Source organism: Mya arenaria, chromosome 8 (genome assembly GCF_026914265.1).
Source record: "Mya arenaria isolate MELC-2E11 chromosome 8, ASM2691426v1".
Lineage (NCBI taxonomy): Eukaryota > Metazoa > Mollusca > Bivalvia > Myida > Myidae > Mya > Mya arenaria.
In genome coordinates, this window is record NC_069129.1 from 59150409 (window position 1) to 59170868 (window position 20460).

At 36.9% G+C, this 20460-nt stretch overlaps 1 protein-coding gene across 1 annotated transcript; it reads left to right on the forward strand.

Moving 5' to 3' along the window:
- Positions 1 to 9967: 9967 nt before the first annotated feature.
- Positions 9968 to 15430, forward strand: LOC128244396 (uncharacterized). Its single transcript, XM_052962406.1, has 5 exons — positions 9968 to 10144; positions 11184 to 11459; positions 11806 to 11961; positions 13250 to 13353; positions 13690 to 15430. The coding sequence occupies exons 1-5, from the start codon at positions 9968 to 9970 to the stop codon at positions 15377 to 15379; spliced, it is 2403 nt and encodes an 800-aa protein (XP_052818366.1). The 3' UTR covers positions 15380 to 15430.
- Positions 15431 to 20460: the final 5030 nt, after the last annotated feature.

Sequence of the window (20460 nt, forward strand, 5' to 3'; positions counted from 1 at the left end):
TCTCTCTTTATGTCACAATTAAAACTAAAATTAACTTCATCTTTTATTTTATTTTGACGATCAATGTTCCTAAATGGGTTATAAATCACCATATTATTTAGTCAATTGCAGTTGGGTGTATCTGAGCTGGGCTCACGGACCCAGATTTATTCTGCCACTGTCAGTTTTTTTTTACTTATATACCCAAGCAAGCAAAAATTGTTAATTTATTTTATTTACAAGTGGACCATGGGCGACTCGTTCAGTGTGTGTGTGGGGAGGGGGCTGTAGGGCCTGTGTCCCCCCAGTTGGCCCGCAAGTAAACTTAAAGGTTAATTTTTTGGTTAATATTTCTCAGAAAAAAGTACTTAATTACGCCATAATGCACCAATTCAGACTAAAAATATTTAAAATATTCTAGGGGGAGTACCCCTAAACCCCACTTCCCACATTTTAAACATATTAATGTCATGCCCACTCGAGGGATCATGTCCAAAAAGTTGCGCCCCTAAGTAACGCCCCTCTAACGCAAGTTCCTGTTCAAAACCTGCTCCAGCAAACCCACGAAACTTTTGATGGACATCATAATGATATCCACCTAGTTTTGTCTGATGTTATACATGGGCCGCTTCACCTAAATGTGAAAAAAGCCCTGACTGTTGAGTGTGGGTGGGGTATAAAAGGTAGCAGCAAGTAACAATTGTTTATTAGCAAAAAATTAACTTCATCATTAAAATACTTTATTAATTACTTATAAAATAATATTCGTTGCAGTATAATGTACGAGTTATATGAAGTTGTAATCTTAGTGTATTTTATCCATATAGTTCCAGCTACCAGGTAATAAACCTCTGGGGCATCTTAGTGAATAATTTCAACTTAATGAAAATTTAGATTTTTTTCTTCGTAAATTTTAAATTATCTAATATTACTTGCAATCTTAAACATTGCAAAAAGGCAAGAAAGTGTCCTCTTATGGTAGAATTTAAAATAGTGTTTATAGTAATATAAAGTTGCACTCTCACAGATTGACAGTTTTGACAACCTTTTTTTGTCCCAGACTCGGCTAATTTTGGCAGCAATGCTTTCTATACAAATAATAAGATTACTCACAATAAAACAGATCTAAATTGTTTGAAAAACTGCCGACATTTTTTCATTTTTCTTAAAACGTTACTGTAGTATCACTTTTAGCCATAAAACATCAATTTGCGAACGTAAAACTGAAAAACTGTATCTGATCTTTTGTCAGCAGTCTTATACCACTGGTATTCAGACATTTACGCAAAAATTGGCTCATTCCAAAACAAAAAATAAAAATAGTTGTCAACACGGTCAATCTGTGAGAGTGCAGCTTTAAAAGAAAAATAAGACAATGGGACTTTTCATTCTTGAAGTACAATTTAATGCTAATGACTTACATCAAGTCAAGTATCATTTTGCATACATCTCATTTCATGTCATATGTGCGTATTTATTACTATTATATAGACAAAAACATGTTGTAATATCATATATTATTTTATTCGACATGAAATAATTTATAATCCATCCTGTTTCCAAATCATAGTCCATAGTGTCATTATATAGATGATTCGTAATGTCCATAATAAGGTTCCCAATGTCCATGGTCCAAAGTATCCATAATTGGTTTAAATAGCGGAAATTTCCGAAAGACGTAAGGAGGAGTTAAGACATGGTTAAGGCGGAGTTAAGACATGGTTAAGGCGGAGCTATCTATAAATAAAATTAAATTCATCTCGTAAACATGTTCAACTGCGAATGAAAAGTCACCACCATACAATGTACTTTGTAGAACTACGAACTGAAATCTGTCTTCTACAAACCGCAACGTAAAAATCGACATGTGACTTTCACAGAATTACAAGTGTTTACCATAAACGACTCTATAAACACGACTGAACCTTCTGTAGAATAGATGCAACGAGAATAAAACTGCAATCGTCACAATGAAAAATGAAAATGTACAGTGTGAAGTGTTAACATACAACCGATGAGTTGGCGTTTGTAAAATGTACTTTGGTAAATCATCTATGTTACAAACATAAAATACACACATACACGTCTGGACTTTTGGCAACGAATAGCCTCCATAAGGGTACACCGTGACAAGTCTAAAGAGTGCCAGATTGTCATAAGCCAATACCGGTATTGGTGGTACCTGCCACGTTGTAGTATATGATGGCTCTCACAACAGCGGGGTCTTTGTTGTCAATGACGGTACCTAGTATTTGTTAAAGGTTCCATTGCCACTTCTGGTCGGATCACCTCGGTCATCTCCGCCATACGACAAGCATCAAATGTATGCCGGTGAATAATTAGACATATTGCCTGAAAAATAACACATTGCAAACCGTCCATATTCATCCGAGGTTGTTTTGAACGAAAATGATAAAGGTACTCCAGATGTGCCGCGTCAAGTATCTGCCGGAACGTGTTACTAACTTTACGCTTGTTACTGTTCCATTCCGGCAATCCCCTATACATGTTACATGCTCTAACACCTTGTTACACCCATGTTACGTTAATGTTACATGTGTTGCGACAGGCACCAAATTTGAACATGACATTCCGAAAGGTTGTCAAGTTTTCTATGGAGGGTTTTCGTGACACTTTTTCTCACTTTGTTCCTGTAACATTATCGCCCGGTATTTACAAAAGTGGCACCACTCTCCAGGCCCTGACACTGCATCCTCTCAAAAGACGCCGTTGATGGCAAACGTTCATCCCATTCAGAAACGACGCAAGCGTTATTGAAGCGTTCGCGAAATGGGCCATGACAAATGCCAGAAATTTAGGCAAAAAATGACAGCCAATGAAATAAATCGTCATAATGTAAATAAGCGAACTAAATATAATAAAATAATTTCTAGGCAAACAAAACAAACAAACAAAACAAACAAACAAAACAAACAAACAACAACAACAACTACAACAACAGTAGCAGCAACAACAAGAACAACAACAACGAAGAAACAATAACGATTAATCTCCTGAACCATTTTAAACAAGAGCATATGAACAGTATCGTGACATCTCAAATTTATCTAATTGGCAATAAACATTGACACACGTTTTTTCAAGGTTATTATATTTTCAATTATAATCATTATCTATATAGTGCTTGATTGATTGCGGTTGTGTGTTATCAAAGCTTTTGATTGTATAAATAATTTGACGTATCTGTAGGTCTTGAAAATTATATGATTATGTCACTCGAATCATCTTCCCCTAGGCCAATAATAGACGACTGGAATTCGAGTTACAGCAACACGTAATTTACAAAAGTACCTGGGATCGAAATCTTTTCTAGCCAAAAACAGAATCGACACAGCCATGGGGTCCAACTATTATATAAGGGTGTAGTTAAAAAAAATATCGGTCCTTTTCATCCAAATCCAGCAAACGAGAAATTCAAACAAAACGAGTTCGAGTCGACGGGATATTTACAGTATTTACGACAACATTCTTGTATGCATCAAAGAAGTACGACCAGGACTTCAGGTAAAAGTTACTACTTGTGAACAAAACAACACCTATTTTCTTTTCTTTTTTGGGGGGGATGGGGGGGGGGGGGTGAATCGTCGGACTTTTTTTTACAGAGATTAGTATTTTACGTAGAAAAGTGAATTCTTGTCTGAAGTCAAATTTTACTGACGGAAGAAACAACATTATTTTTTTGCAAAAGTAAGAGCATACATAAATCATGACCACGACGTATTTCCCCGCATGTACGCTTTTAAATATCATTTCCCTTGTACAAGTCAGACAGTACAAGCATTTCAGTAACCAATCAAAGGTCACTAGACATAATAATTATGTTTAAAACAACTTACAGCCGATATGAAACAACCGTCCCTCGTTAGTTTTGAGGACAATCTTATTGGCTGTCGTACCATTAAAACAATAGACACGTTTTGACCACGAAAAGGCGGGAACATTATTTCCTTTTATATTTTATTTTATTATTTTGGCGTTGCACTGCAAAGCGGAATGACACATCCGCAGGTAGGAAATATTCTTAATGAATTATTATTATTATTATTATTATTATTATTATTATTATTATTATTATTATTATTATAATGATTATTATTATTATTATAATCATAATTAATATTATTATTATTATTATTATTATTATTATTATTAATATTATTATTATTATTAGTATTATTATTATTATTATTATTATTATTATTTTTATTATTATTATTATTATTATTATTATTATTATTATTATTATTATTATTTATATCATTACTACTTAAAAAATAATAATTACGAAAAAAAACTGTTATTCCATTAACGTAAGTTTGCAATTTATTTCAATTACTTATAAGAAAAGACTAGTCATGACACTTAAAACTTAAACACTCAACTGTCTACGATAACGTATGAAAATGCTGAATACATTATTTATATTAAAATCTTATCTTCCAATCAAAATAGCACTCATATTTCTTGAATATGTCTTTGTATTGTCATCGTATGTATGTCCTGTTCATCCATCAGTGTCTATGGGTTGCCATTTTATATGATGATATTTATATTCATTTGATGGAGAACAAGACTTATAGTTCAACCTTGAATTCACCTGAATTTTGCTTAACAATCTTAAAAGAAGTTGATTATGTTTTTGAACTCGTCTTAAAGTGCATTAACACTGTGCAATGAATAATTGCCATAATCAATTGTTTCTGTTATGTTTAACAAATTTTGCATGCTTTGAATCAAAGTACAAATATGTTTTCATTTGTTGCACTAATGTATTATAACGGCTAATCGGCTAAAGGTGTCATATACGAGGGATGCCCGGAAAGTTTTGTGACCATGTTTTTTTATGAAGAAGTTAGTATTAGAACTCTCATTTGACAAACTAATCACAATTTGTGCATTTCTTTGGAATGATAATCTCCTAAACAGCTTTAAATTACCTTTGTTGTTTAACACTGATTTTTAATTGATCAAATTTATGCCATCTAAATAGCCATGGATAAACATGTCATTGTAATAACGAGCTTGAAAAAAACCCATAGACAACCCAACTAATCCTTAACTGGACTTTGATGTTCCTCAAACCTAGCAAAATGCCCCATCACCGAATGATGTTGCGTGCACGATGTTGCGTGCATGATGCTGTCAAAGTTTTTACTTATTTAGTTTAGCTAAAAACAATTTAGTAGCATTTCTAAAAGAGATTCTTAACATATAGAACTTTTTTAATCAGCTATACTTTGGGAGTCACAGCAGACACCACTGTATCATCTTTGTTTCTAGTACTTTAATTTGGTAATTAATATTTAACCATGACTGTATTTCTAAACGTTATCGCTATCGCGAAGTGCTCCGTAAAACTCAATTATCTCCCCTACTACCCATGTAATAAATCAAAAATTCATCAAAACATGTCATGTATCATGAATCTACAGCATGATATACTTAATTTTCTGCAGCCAAATGTATTAAACATTAATAAGGTGTCCACATGTTATATTTGGTTAGTTTGCTAATATATTGATTTCATTGGTTAATATACATTCTTGGATTAATATTGACCAATCATTAAACAATATGGCTAACTTTGACAAAACCAAAGAATTAACAAAGTTATACAAATAGCTGCTGCTGTAATAAATTGCAACGATACAAACCAAGTCTCCAAACTTTCGGGATAATCCTCGTGCTAGTTATATACACTATTAAATTGAAATGCATTGTTGTTTAATTATTTAATACCTACCTGCAGTGCCAAAGCGAAACGCATTTAATGAGTCAGAAAAACCCCAAATAGTTTCAATTGGTATCGTAAAAAGAAGATACTTCAAAAAGCTCTGTCGTGTGGTTAATTAACCCATAAACCACAACAAATCGATTAACTCGCTTTGTTGTTACTCCGGAAAAGGTGCACCGTGTGACAACAGCATTTTAGTAAGTTAACAGTTTCCATTTTCCGAAGCAGCATAGTGGTTTGCCATGGTAATATTTAACGCACTGGCTTAACTTGCTACAAAGATAACTCTAGTTATGTATATAAATTAACATAGCACCGAAAGCATTAATTTTGAAACTATGAAAAAACAATGGCAAACATTAAGGACATACGAAAAAATCTAGAAGATAGACCTGACGTTAAATCACACTTCTTAGTTTTCGTGTGGGAAAGCCAACACCGTCTTATTTGTATGGGCATGGTAACTATTATGTAACAGGAAAATAAGTTTTCTGTGTCCCATTTTCTTCATCAGAATAATATAATTATATTATCCCTTTTAAAATACCAACTCTATAAGCAATATCTGATACCATTTATAACCCATCTTATTATACCACTTCTCCACACCATCAATATACCCTAAGAGTAGGATTTGTTATTGGTCCCAGATATTCCTCATAATCAAAGTTTTTTTTGCCATCTATTACGGTGGCAAAACTTTACAGTATTTTTCTGCGCACAAAAGTGAAATGGTATTAAATTTAAAGGGTGTCATCAGGGGCTCGTTTTAATAAAAGTTCACCCGAAAAGTTACGGGCAGAATTTATGCGATGAATGACCTTACGATAAATTATTGAAATACAGTTGACGCCAAAACGAGGTTACCCCTGGAATTTTTACGACCTTTTTTATAATGGGACCCAGGCATCTTGTCGGTCAGATACCTTGAGTATGAAATGTCGTTTATAACATTTTAAGAAATCTCGTATGCACTGTAGAAAAAAATAATTACTTGTTGTTCGGGTATTTAGCCATTGGTTTCTTCTTCTTTTTGAGTTTATAAAGGTCTACTCGTGCACTGCATTATAGCTTGACCCCTCACATACACCAGCGTGACTTAAACAACGTTTTGAAGGGGAAGAAAAGGCTTTAGTCACACTGGGCAATAAGACGAGGTTAAGGCATAAATAAGACTTCAACAGTACATACGAGATACTTGATTAACCATGGGCGCTATAATAGTTTAATAATCATTATAGTTCTTATACATACCATTTCATATGCCCCAGTCATTCCATTCAGTCTACTGGCCAATAAGTCTATAGACTAATATCAAGTACTCGTATTCATACTCACTTGCGGGTCCAGGGGGGGGGGGGCACACCCGGACCCCCCCTTAAATTGTCCAAATGTACTTTTTATTTCAATTACGGAGAAAAAAGTAATAAAATATGCCAAAAAATGCATCATACCGGGGTAAAAAGTGTTGACATTTTCAAGGGAGAATACCCCCAACACCCCTACCAACACTATAATCCAAATAATTTTGGTTCTGAGGGAGGGGCGCAATTCAAAAGGTTAAGTAAATCCCCATCTTACGTGGAATTCTAGATCCGCCCTGATATTCTTATGTTCAATACAAGGTAGTTATATAATACAGCTCCCAGGGCTCGTATTCAAAACCAGTATTGTACCCTTTCCTAAGACACGCCCCAGTTATTCCATTCAGTCCATTGGCCAGGTTTTTTTATAGTTCAATAAAAAGACCTCTTATTCCAATCACAAAACTAGGTAAAATCTAAGATGGTTATTCAATACAGCCCCAGCAGTATGTTATCAGTTTCAGCAATTAGGACCTTTTTATAGCACATGTATTACCATTTCAACAATGTGATTGTATTCGAATAAACACTGTTTTTGTCCGTTGCTATAATTTATAAAGAAAAATCCAAAATGTATCAGTCTAAATGAAATGAAATATGATTTAGCTACAACGGTTAAACAATCAACCAGAATTCGCAACTGTATTCAATGATATAGATAACGATGTGACCCTATGTGAACTCACATTACCGATGATGATTTTGTTTGAATATTAAATTAAATGAAAAATATATAAGATTTTTCAAAAGCAATATATTTTTAATTTGTTACTAAGTGCAGATAGGGCGATTGTTCTGAATGTTGTTAAAGTTAACGACGTTGCTAACTTCAAATCATTACTGCTCTGAAACTTTAATGGATACTTGTGATAGGCAGAATTTCTACAAAGATATGGGACAACTGATTCAGCCGTACTAGTTTGAATTAAATATATGATCACATCGTAAAATATTTCACGTTTACAAGTTGACAACGGTGTCGTAAATCTTATTGCTGTCTTTATGAATGTTTTTAACATTCGTCCAATTTTCAAATACATGTATAAATCAGGCTCAATTTATAGAGGTAGTCTTTGTTTCGTAAAGAAACGTGATGTAAAGACATACTAACACCACATATTTCAAGTATTGCAAGTCTGGAAAATAGGGTTTGGTCAAATGAAATAATAACGTCATTGTCAAACAGTCAGTTCCGCGCATCATCGGTCAAGTCTGCCCATCCTCATCTGAGGTCGCCCATCCTCGACCAGCTTTGCCTGTCCTCGTCCGGATCGCCCACCCTCGGTTAAGTTCGCCCAGCCTCCGTTAAAGGTCGCCCGTCCTCGGTCCAGCTTAATGTGCACGTTTGTAAAGCCGGTCACCACTTTGTTTTCCTTTTGAAGAAAAAAGTCCAGTCTGTTTTTATTAGATATGCTCAATTGCGTGAAGAATTGAATAGTTCCGGTCATGACAGGGAACATATAGTTTAATGCGAGTTATACACGGGCGTGTTTTTTACAAATGTCCTTTTCCACATCAATAATTATGAACTGGACAGTTACATTTCACCTCTAAAGGAGCCTATGGTGTACTACATATATTGTTCCGTCCGGTTATTTGTAACTGATGTAATTTATGATGTTAATTTAAATAAAGGTCATCAACTCACTGAATCGTTTAATTTCTTGGACAGTGAACAATTTACGACAATAATAAAGATCAAACAATTGTTTTTTAACTTCACGTAGATAGACATTGTATTTGCAATTGGTGTTAGCTGTATGTTATCAATTTGACTACGCCACTGGCTAATCCATGGGCGTAGGCACAGGGAGGGCATCAGTCTTGTTACCTTGTGGGGCATGTGTAACCCTGATTAACCCTAATCTGGGCTCTTTAACGTGCGCCAAACGGGATCAACGTTTAACTTCTCTCTCGATAAGTTTTTAGTGGTGAAGCGGGGGAGCCATTTGAATCAAGTTTCTTATAAATAGAGCTCGGATCCGCTACAGGCTGTTGTGATATCCAATACGCAACTAAAGGAAGTCATACATAATTGACTAAATTGATTGTTTATATATGTTATCAAATTATCTGTTTTGCTACGTCGTTTTTAAAACAAGAGAGCGTTTCCCTAGTTGGGATGGAACCCACAATCAACTTATTGAGAGGCGGTCACCTACACCACTGGACCACTCTCACTTTAAGGGGATCGAACCCACGACATCCTGGCTGAGAGGCGGTCACCTACACCACTGGACCACTCTCACTTTAAGGGGATCGAACCCACGACATCCTGGCTGAGAGGTGCACATCAAGAGCACTGGATCTCTCTCACCTTGGTGGTAATCTAACCCAGGACCACCTGGATGGTAGGTGGACACCTATACCACTGGAACATACACACCTCGAATAACGAAACACCTCAAAATAAAACATACAATAAATATGTAGTTTTCCAAGTAACCTATCTTCTTATTTTGTATCTATTTTGTCATTTAAAGTTGTGTTGAAAACGAAAGCACTTATATTAAAATACTATGTATACATAAATTGAACTCGACTTTTCATCGTCTTCATTTTACACATGTATTAAAATATGCCAATTCACCTGAAAGGAATTTTGAAGAGGGGAATTCTGTTTTGTTCTTTTTTAAGTAGTATAAAACAAATTGTTCTTACACACTGAACAGACCAACTTTGACGCTGTTTGAGATATTTGGCAAGATTCCGTTTAAAAAAAATATATGCAAACAGTCCGCATTATTCTGAATTAACCATTATATAGTTGGCTAAAAACTTAATAAGCGTTCTAATTATTTAGCCTATGTTATATAATGCCCCAGTCAATTTTAACCACGCCCCCAGGTCCGGGGGGATAGCGGGGGAAATGGACCGTGGTTTTACCTTCAAGTGGCCCCGCAGTGCCGAGTGCCTCCGGTGGTCTGTTTTCGCGCCGAAAATAGCGGGAAATTGGCCTTACCTAGGGGTGCGGGGGCTCTTGGTGGGGATTTTACCAGCAGTCAGTTCCCGCAGGGCGGCGATTTTACCGGAGGTTGGCTGGACCGTAAGTTAAAGTCCCGGACCTGGGGGATGGGGGGGGGGGGGGGTGATTACATTTGACTGATGCATAAGACCGATTGGACAAAAAAGTATTTTCTTGGATGTTAATTATTGTTTCTCTCACACTCCTTAGACGGGCTTAAACCTAGACACCCGTAGATGATCGGTTACTGATTTACATTGTACCATTGAAATAGGCAAGCGTTCAGTTTCTAAAGCGTAAATGTAATTAATTTTTCTCTTCCTGGTTTCAGAAGTGAAAGTGATAATTGAGTGCATGATTCTTGTTATACTATAAAATTGCGTGCACTATTACAGAAGTGTTAAATAGTCGAAATACCGCTTATATCTGACACGTAAGAACACACGAAATTACCCCACCTCGAGTTCGTCATAGGTCCCTCTCGCGGCGGAGTATAAACTTCATTGCCGTAAAGTATAAAACGGCTAAAATATAATACAACATTTTCAGCACTCCCAACGCCTTTTACACACTCACACCAATAGTCTTATTATGGTACACTCAACAATGCATAACTATTTCTTGAGGATAGTTTCACGGAATAGACGGTTTAAATAAATGCACAAACAAATTCTTAATTTCCTTACTATGCAAAATGTTTAAGTGACATTCTTATTCAAAATCAATACATATACATGTATAACAAACATTAAATTTGACTGATCAACCGTTATCTACTTACTAAATAATGCATTCATGGACACTTTTAATTACTGATAACAAGATTGTTACCGTGTATTTAATAGCAGAAAGCGCAAAAAATATTAAATGATTGGTGAATACTAAAAGATTTAGTGAGGTCGTATACTCGTATAGTCTCATACGTAGAAATACCGTGTTTTATGATCATTTCTTTCAGATTAAACTCGGCATCCCTCGTAACAACCATTGTTTTTGACATTTATTCATCCTTTCTCGAATATTAAAACAATTTTATTAATTGTGGTAAATCTTATTTGGGAGTAAGAGTGCATCTTTCAGCAATACAACTTTTACAAATGTGACACATGTTTGTTTACAGTGCTTGTTTGTGGTGCTGGTGGCCGGCGCCGCCACTTGCGGTCATGCGCAGATTCTCCCGGACGCAACAGTTCAAGCAGAGCTACCGCCTGACCTTGCGGACTGCATCAGCCGCCTGAGCAACAAAACATCCGACACTGCCGCTTTCCTGCCGTCACCGGAAGAAGCGCACATGCACTGCCTGCAAGAATTCATCTGGCGAACAGACCAAGTGAACTGGGACCAGTTCAATGTCACAGCAAAGGATGTGGATTTCATCAGCTCCCTCATCAAATCTGTAACGTTATACTCAAATTTTATTCATGCACGAAAAACAAAGAAAAAAAGGTCATGTTAAAATCACTAATAAAAGCAATTTAATCATATTCAGTACTAAAATTACATACATATTAACAATCGAGACACGATTGAAAGTGCATGTCATTGAATTATTATGCAAATTATGCGTTTCATTGCACTGTATAGTAATAAAGCAAGCTCTTGAAAACACAATCACATAACCCATGAAAACAAACACTCAGGAAATCGTCTGTTTCTTCTTAAACTGCGTTTCAATCTGAAAAGCTTACCATCCCCTTTACAAAAATTAGACCGCGATCAATCACATCCAGATTTACTTTCAGATATTTGCTTCGCCGAAAGGAAAGTCTAGAAGTAAACGTCAGACCAACAGAGGAGGCATCTTTCCGCCGACGGGTTTCAGAATCAGACGAGAGTACCGGCGTCTTTCAGACGGCGAACGATTCGCGTACCATGCCGCACTCAATCAAATGAAAATGGTAAACACATAAGTATTGTTTTTTTGTTATTTTTAATTGAAAGTTGATGTGCTCGTTGGTTATTCACCTCATATCATTTCGCAAATTTGCATCAAGATAATTAATTGCTTCTTTTATTAATATATTAATAACGTAGAAATCATTACTGGTACACTTTTTTTTATATGAATCGGTCTACAATAAACCTGTAACATATCAACAACAAGGCCTTGAACTACATTAGGAACATGTAACTATTGTTAACATGCAAACTATTTGAATGATTACTGACCTTATTAAGGTAGAAGTTTGTCATATCATATTAATTGCTCTTACGTTTACACCATTGTAATTTTTGAAAGTGACACTCTTATTCAAAATCAATACTTACTCATATAACAAACATAAATTTTGAGTGATAAATCTTTAACTACTTACTAGAAAATGCATTTATGGAAAATATTAATTACTGAAAACAAGACTGTAACAGAATATTTAATAGCTGAAAAACCAAAAATATTAAATGATTGGTGAATGCTAAAATATTTACTGTGGTCTACTTTAGTCTCATAGGGTAGAAATACCGTGTTTAATGTTCATTTCTTTCAAATCAAACTCGGTATCCTTCATAAGAACCATTGCTTTCAACATTTATTCATCATTTTTGGAATATTAAAACAATATTATTAATTGTGGTAAATCTTATTTGGGAGTAAGATTGCATCTTTAAGTAATCAGTTAACAAGACTGTTTACTTTCAATTTTGCTGCTTTTTGGACACAAAATAGTACTACGATGAAACATTTCGGTCGACAGGGATTCTTTTTTGTGTCGAGTTTACTCTGGGACGTAAAATATGTATACGGGTACTCAGGTACTCGCAGGTATCTGACGATGGTAAACGGGCCTATTTATCTAAGTGCACGCCTTTATCACCACCACCATCACCACCACTTTCGGCATCCCCACTTCCACCACCACCACCAACAACAACAACCCCACAGCACCACCACCATCACGACCACCACCACCACAAACAACAGCAAAGACACCACCATCACCACCAACAACAACATAAACACCAACACCAGCACAAACAACAATAAAACAAACACCACCACTACTACCAACACCACCACCACCACCTCCACCACCACCACCAACAACAACAACAAAAGCGACAACAACAACAACGGCACTGAAAACACCAATAATGAAAACACCATCAAGAACATCAGCAGCTCAATCAGACAATTTATTTATTTATATTATTCAATTAAACAACTCTAACCAAGGACCTTTTCCACAGAATGGTCAGTATGACACGTTTGCCAACCTCCACCAAGGCATAGTGATAACGTCCGCGCACGAGGGCCCGAACTTCTTCGGCTGGCACCGGGTCTACCTCTCACTGTAAGTCTTCAATATGGGAATAACTATATACTTTTTTCGTTTTGTCCATTATAAATGTGACTCAGAGACGATTACATCAAACATACGCCGCTAAATGCACGTACTTTATAAAGTAAAAACGTACAGGGTGATTTTAGTGGCCCGATATGACAGGTGGCTTTTTAAAGCAGGTGACCGTTCAACAAACGTTTTCAAATGTTCCTCGTGATATGACTTCAAACAAGATTTTTATTGCAATTTTACATTTATAAAATGTAGATATGAAAACATAGTTTACCCAACAGCTGAATTTGGTTGAAACATATATTGGAATTTAAATGCTTTGTTGATTGATAGATTCGAGGAGGCACTCAGACGGATAAACCGACGTCTATCTCTACCCTACTGGGATTCCTCACTCGACTTCGACATGGAAAATCCGGTCAACAGCATTCTATTCTCTCCCCCATTTCTTGGAAATGGTGACGGATTCGTTACATCCGGCCCTTTTGCAAACTGGCAAACACCGTCTGGTCCGTTGACGCGCAACATAGCCGAAGCCAGTAGGTTATTGTCAAAAGAGGTCATTCAAATGATATTGACCAGATGTCGCACGAGGGAGATTTCCGACCCGACGGCCCAGCCTCAGTTTAACCTCGAGATTGCCCATGGCGGTCCCCATGTGTGGATCGGAGGACAAATGGCTGGCCTTAACACCGCAGCGCACGATCCCGTGTTCTTCATGCACCATGCTTTTATCGATTACATCTGGGAGCTTTTCCGAATTCGTCAGTTCAGATTCTGCGGCGTGAACCCCAGCAGGGATTATCCTCCTACAATGGGCCAGCATGCTCCTACCCGCGCCATGGACGGTCTGCCTGGATATCGGAACATAGACGGATATCGCAGCTATTGGACACGTTTCTGGTACAGGTATGAACGGTCGCCTAGGTGTTCCATGAGACGACCATATTGTGGCACGCCTTACCTTACTTGCGATCGTATGAGGGGCAGATGCATTTCTGTCGCGCGGATGTTGGCTCCCGATGAAGGTGCGCCTGCGCTTGGCGCAGCGGCAGCTTTCTCTGCAACAGGAAGAGCCGCATCACCCCGATCGAGCAGGGCAAGGTTGCAGGCAGCTAGTATCGATGTAGGACCAAGGTTCAGGGCGCCACCTGCAGAACCGAGAACACAGGCAGCACAGCTGAGTCTCATGCGTGTCCGTCGAGCACTGCCGGAAGGTAATCAAACCGGAACGTCCATTGCAAAATCGAAAGGCGGCTTTACTGCTCCTCCATCTGACGGACGGACCTCGGACGCCATGGGTTTCAATATTGCGAGTGGAGTGCCAGGTGGCCATGATCGGGTGATAGATGCGAGAAATAATGGACATGTATTCCCTGTATCGGAACCAATGGAAGTTCTTCCACCCACGGTCAACACTGATCAACGTCTTCCCGATAATTTCACCACCTACGACAACTCCAAAAACGGCAACGTGTCAGAGTGGCTGTTCGTTCCTGTACTGGTAAAGTACCATGACAGTTCACAAAGCACGAGACCAAACACGTATAGCATTCTTCGACCTCGACAATCAGATGCATGCTTTTATGAACACACTGAGGTTCATGTTAAAGTCCAGTCCCAGGGACTCAACTATTTGGGAGCGTACACGGACTATCTCATATTTGAATCGAACCTCCCTGCGTCCACGTCGCCAGGCTTTGTCGCTGTTCGAGCGCCAAATGTAGGTCCTTCAGAAGCTATGGTGACTGCGACTCACGGTTGTGGGCACATGTGCTTGCCTACTTGCCTGGTTCCCGATTCGAAACCCGCCTTGTATCAGCCGTGCGCCGGCATTTTAAAGTTAATGCCCATTGACGTCGCAAAGTTCCGTAAAAGCTACGACGACGCCTCAGCGACTTATGAGCGGGGACGTAATGGGCTAGACAGGCCCGAGCAGGACCCACCAATTGTGTTTCACTGCAGCCCGAGAAGCTACTCGCCGTGGGCCTCTCCAGGGCGGCATGTGGTCGCGGGGTTGTAGAACTTTCCCTTTAATTTGTTAATGCATTTCAATTTGAATAATTTGCTATTTTGAGAATTATAAAATCGCGCAAAGCATTGTTTATTCATTCTACGAATGTAGCCTTTCTTTTCACATATTTACCATATAATAAAAGGAGTAAAACTAGTTTCTTCAGTGTTGATATTTTAAATTTAAAATAAGTTCTTCACAACGATGTTATAAAACCGTAAAAAGTCAATCTTTTTTAGGTATAAAACGACATCTAGTAAGTTGTAGTAATTGAAAGTGTTGCCGTGCGGTGTCATAGCTAAGAACAAGAGTCTTATTTTATCTTACGCTTAAAACTGCTTGAGTGCAGGTAATCTTCTCAATAAAGTAAAGAAGCTAAATTGCATCATGAATTTCAGAATAAATTAAAACGGAAGATACATGATCAGGTAGCTAAAACTACCACAAATTCTCTGTTTTAAGGCACAACGAGAGACAAACCACGTACTAACCGCATCTGCATCAACATATCCTTAACAATAGATAACAAGGTCACCGCTTTGTAGTAGTTACTGGTTTGCATTGGTCTTGTCTTGCATACGATTATTTATCGTGCTAATGGTCTTGTCTTGCATACGATTATTTATCGTGCTAATGGTCTTGTCTTGCATACGATTACATATCGTGCTAATGGTCCTGTCCTTATGCTTTCGTTTGAACTAGGTTAGCACGATGACCCAACAAAATAAGACATTGAGGCACTAAAATGTTGCCATGGTCGTCTCCAGCGCCCCATTTCCCTTGGTCTTGTACCCAGGAAAATTATGTGATTTACCATTATATACTACAATGAAAAGCACAGGGCCAAATAACTTACACATTATCAACGAAAAATACAAAACAAGGGTTACATAGACATAAAGTACTGACTTTGCGTGAGGTTTAATTTCTTTTGATACACTTCATTTCTTTAAAACAATAACCACAGTTCACTTTTCACCAATTTAAAAGTTTATTTGACAACATTTAGGGGGAAGAATCACGTGACTTGAACGGGGTTCTCACATGGGTCTCCACGGGTCAAAACCTCAACCTGACATTCTGGGAGAGAAATCTTTCAGAAGCACACAAGACATACACACTATCAAAACTACAATGAAAACTACAGGACAAGCCCACTTTTCGAACATTTAAAACAAACCCTGTTTAGTGGAACAAGGCAAGAGACAAAAGGACAATAAACTAGAGAACGCGAGTCTACCGGGAACTTAAAGCTGCACTCTCACAGATTGAACGTATTGACTACTTTTTTTATTTTTTTGTCTTGGTACGAGCCAATTTTTACAAAAATCCATGGAAACCTATTATATAAGACTGCTGACAAAAAATTAGATCGCAGAATTTTATATTTAAGTTCAAAAATTGATGCTTTATGCATTTTTCTTAAACCGTTAGTAACGTCATAAAACATTAATTTTCGAACGGAAATATGAAAATCTACGATCTAATTTTTTGTCAGCAATCTTATATCATTGTTTTGCAGATATTTACGCAAAAATTTGTTCTTTCCAAGACAAAAAATAAAAAAAGTTGTAAAAAGGGTATATCTGTGAGAGTGCAGCTTTAAACTAGTTTATCAATAATTACAAAATATATAAATATAAGCCTCATCAGAGGAAGCATGAATTTGAAAACAATGAAGAAAAACATAACAAATAACATCTAAACTGACAAAGTAAGATAAATATCTCAACGATCGGATACAAACATCACCTTCAAACGAATAAATCAAGTCGGAGCAACAATGCCATGATTTAAAAGGTACGATAAAGTAATTTAAAGGCAATCATATAACATAGCTTGCCACAGCAAGGTATAAAACCATGTCTTCATATAGTCTAATAATGAAAGTATCTTTGAATAAACCAGGAGGAAAGAAACAATGAAAATCGATCTTAACAATAGGATATTTATAAATGCTGTTGAATAAATCTCGAGGTAAAAACACAAAAGGAACAGAAACCTTTACGGTCTCTTCTATAGATGGGGACGCATCGTCAACGGAACAACGGACATAGCTAGTCAGCGTAGCCAAAAATAGCATCGAAGAGTGAAGAAATTGCAGAATAATTAATTAGTATGTTTTCTGTCTGAAGTATATGTCTACCTTAGAGAATAAAAAAATGCCCTTAAACATACTTACTTTGCAAATACTTTCTTCATTGCATAATCGAGAACGATGTTATAAAACTTAAACGGGTAAAGAAACTGGCAATATCAGCGTTTTTGTTTCGCTCTTGCACTCCTAACCACTATATTTGGGAGTTAAATTACCCCACTCACTTAAGTAAAAATTAAGAAAATGAAAACATTCAAATTTATTTTATTTTCCTTCAGTGTTTTCAAATATAAGACAGCAGTGCTACTATGATACGCATGATTTCATTTTACATATATAGTTTCAACAGTGAGTACATTTGCAAAGAATTACATAAAGTCAGGTACAGGAGGCAGGGCACAGTTCAAGGGTATAAACCTATTACCGGTCAAAGACCATCCCCATTCTCCAAGTTTTAGCATTGTATTTCCAATCCATATCCAGGTCTAAATACAGACTGGTTGAATATGTAAAAATGCTGCGTCTGAAGTTTGATGTAATGTACGAACTTGTACCTATGACCTTCTTGTCATCACGTTCGCTGGAAATGTTTGATGTGTATCTAGAGAAAGAAAAGACAAAGATCTTCCTCTACTAACATGACATTTTTTTCACGATAAACTGTTTACCAATTTCCTGCAAGTATGCATTAATAACCAATTCTTTCAATGTAGACGACTTTCCCATTCCGAATATCCGAGACGTTGAGTCACATCGTGTAAGGGCATGCAGAAAATGCAAAAGGTCACAAAATATTTCTAATAAGAACTGACAGCGTTTTGAATGTCCCAGATATTTCTCAGTGATGACCTGTTTTGCCTTATATCGGAATTGTGATCAGGTTTGTAGATGCTAATACAGAATTGCTGGAAAAGCTGTATTTCTTCGATTTGAATGAAGTGTCTAGTCGGATTTTGAATTACTTTCCAACGATTCAATTTCAGCGGCGTAGATGCATGGTATCGCTGATTGATGGGTTCTGAATGTGGACATCAATTACGATAGTTGATTCGGAACAACTCTGAGTGATGTAACTAAGGTAAAGATCAAATATGGAACCAAAAGTCATCTTTTTGCCGAAGGAATACGGTGCAACAATGATCCACCATCTATTATTAAGTGCTTTCTTTAGTCATTGTTATATTCAACTGGGCCAATGCTACAATCTCCAAGCTACCAAATTGCGTCGGCTAGCTGCGTCGTCTGTCCTAATCGTGGGAGATCGGTTTTATCAAATAGGAATGTGGGCAGCAGGAAGGTACTGAAAGAAAAGTTGAGGGTCGAAAGTTATTGTTTCTACTGTAATTTTGACTTATGTTATAACGCCAATGATAACGACTTGATTTTAATCTCTTAAACGAAAATTCATCCACAAATTGCCAAGCCATATTTTTTACAAGTAGCCTTTATTTCAGCTATCTGAAACGAACCCAGTCTAAAGTTTTCTCAGAGCTCCGTCTGTTTTCATCAAAAGGTGAATGATCTTGAAGAAATGCGAGTAATTTCCTAATGTCATTGTCATCTTTCACTGTTCTTGCAGGCTTTGTGTCCTTATGCTGGTCATTTGCTATCAACGTTGTGCCGATGATCTGTTGCATGGCGTTAAATAATGTTAGGGGCCTTCTAGAAAGTGGCAGATTAAAGGTTATCACTGATGTACCTCCATATATCGATTACTGTGAACTGACAAAGTGTAAGCTAAGCTTGAGTTAATATATCGCTTAGGTTGAAATTTATCATAATCATGAATGCTATCCATGTTGTTTTCCGGAGACTCTTCTTCTGCTTTGAAGTACAGTTGCATAACAACTGACCAGTTTAGCTTTCTCTTGTTTAGAGGCCAGATGATGTTTGAAAATATGTGAATATGTTCATTCTATGTCTGCAATGCTCTAAGCCGGGCTTAACATAAATTGTGTGACAACTTAATGTTTATCTTGTCAAGCTCTGCAAATTCTTCTAAGTTCATTTCTTTTTTGGTGTTGGCATCTTAACATCTGATCCAGTGTTTGTACAACATACTTTACCAATTCCTTGAAATTTATTATGACCATTCAATGTACATATATTATGGTCAACATTGTAAGCAATAAATTGTAGGAATTTTCGTAAGAAAAAAGTCTGACAGTTAAATGTTCAAAGTAGCAGCAGCACCGGCTTCACATCGCTGAACCTGATTGTACGATGCAGAAAGAAAAGCATTCTTGTTTAGGGGATCAACCAAAACTATTGATTCAAATTGATGATGTAGCGGAACCCTAGCCTAGCTGTGCAGTTTTCAAAAATCGAATTAAATCGACGTTGTGGAAAGCGGCACATTATATACAGTTCTAGTGGTTATCTTTCACTTATTGTTAATGAAACCTCATATTCCCTTAATAAGAGTTTTATGTGATCTATCTATAATTTACATTAACTGAAATCGAAGCTGTAGACAAATATATATTAATAAGATTAAACCTAAGGTTATCAACACGTTTTCAGAATGAATATTTGATATGTGGCCAAGTAGACGAAAGTTGATATGTTATAATATCTAAAATATTATAACGTAAGTGTAAGGACTTTACCCGAAAATCAGGGGAAAATCAGGGGATCCGAAGTAGGGATAAATGAGTAAGGGAAACCCACGAAAGATTGATGTTGAACATTAAATATTCATCTCTTATTCAAGAAAGAATCCCATTAAAAGAGCAGATCAGTCTGATGCGGTTGAAAATTTGGTTATTATGGAAACATGTGCCGATAATAGTTGATGTATTTTTAACTTGCTCTCTCATGACTTTTTCTAGCATTTGTCCTTGATGAACCGGTGACCTTGAACATATCAAAATACATTATTATTCAAACTGAAAAGTGATTTATCAATGCCAACCTATGTTGCGTCTTGTGACGTTGTGTGCCTCTTATTTAGTGTATGCAAGTCGTCGGTCCTTGAGACTTAAAGGGTGCC

Excerpts from the sequence above, each read along its gene's own strand:
- LOC128244396 (XM_052962406.1), top strand. The coding sequence starts at position 9,968 with ATGGACCGTGGTTTTACCTTCAAGTGGCCCCGCAGTGCCGAGTGCCTC. Across the intron at positions 11,962-13,249 it reads CACTCAATCAAATGAAAATG|AATGGTCAGTATGACACGTT; the intron begins GTAAACACATAA and ends CCTTTTCCACAG. Across the intron at positions 13,354-13,689 it reads CACCGGGTCTACCTCTCACT|ATTCGAGGAGGCACTCAGAC; the intron begins GTAAGTCTTCAA and ends GTTGATTGATAG.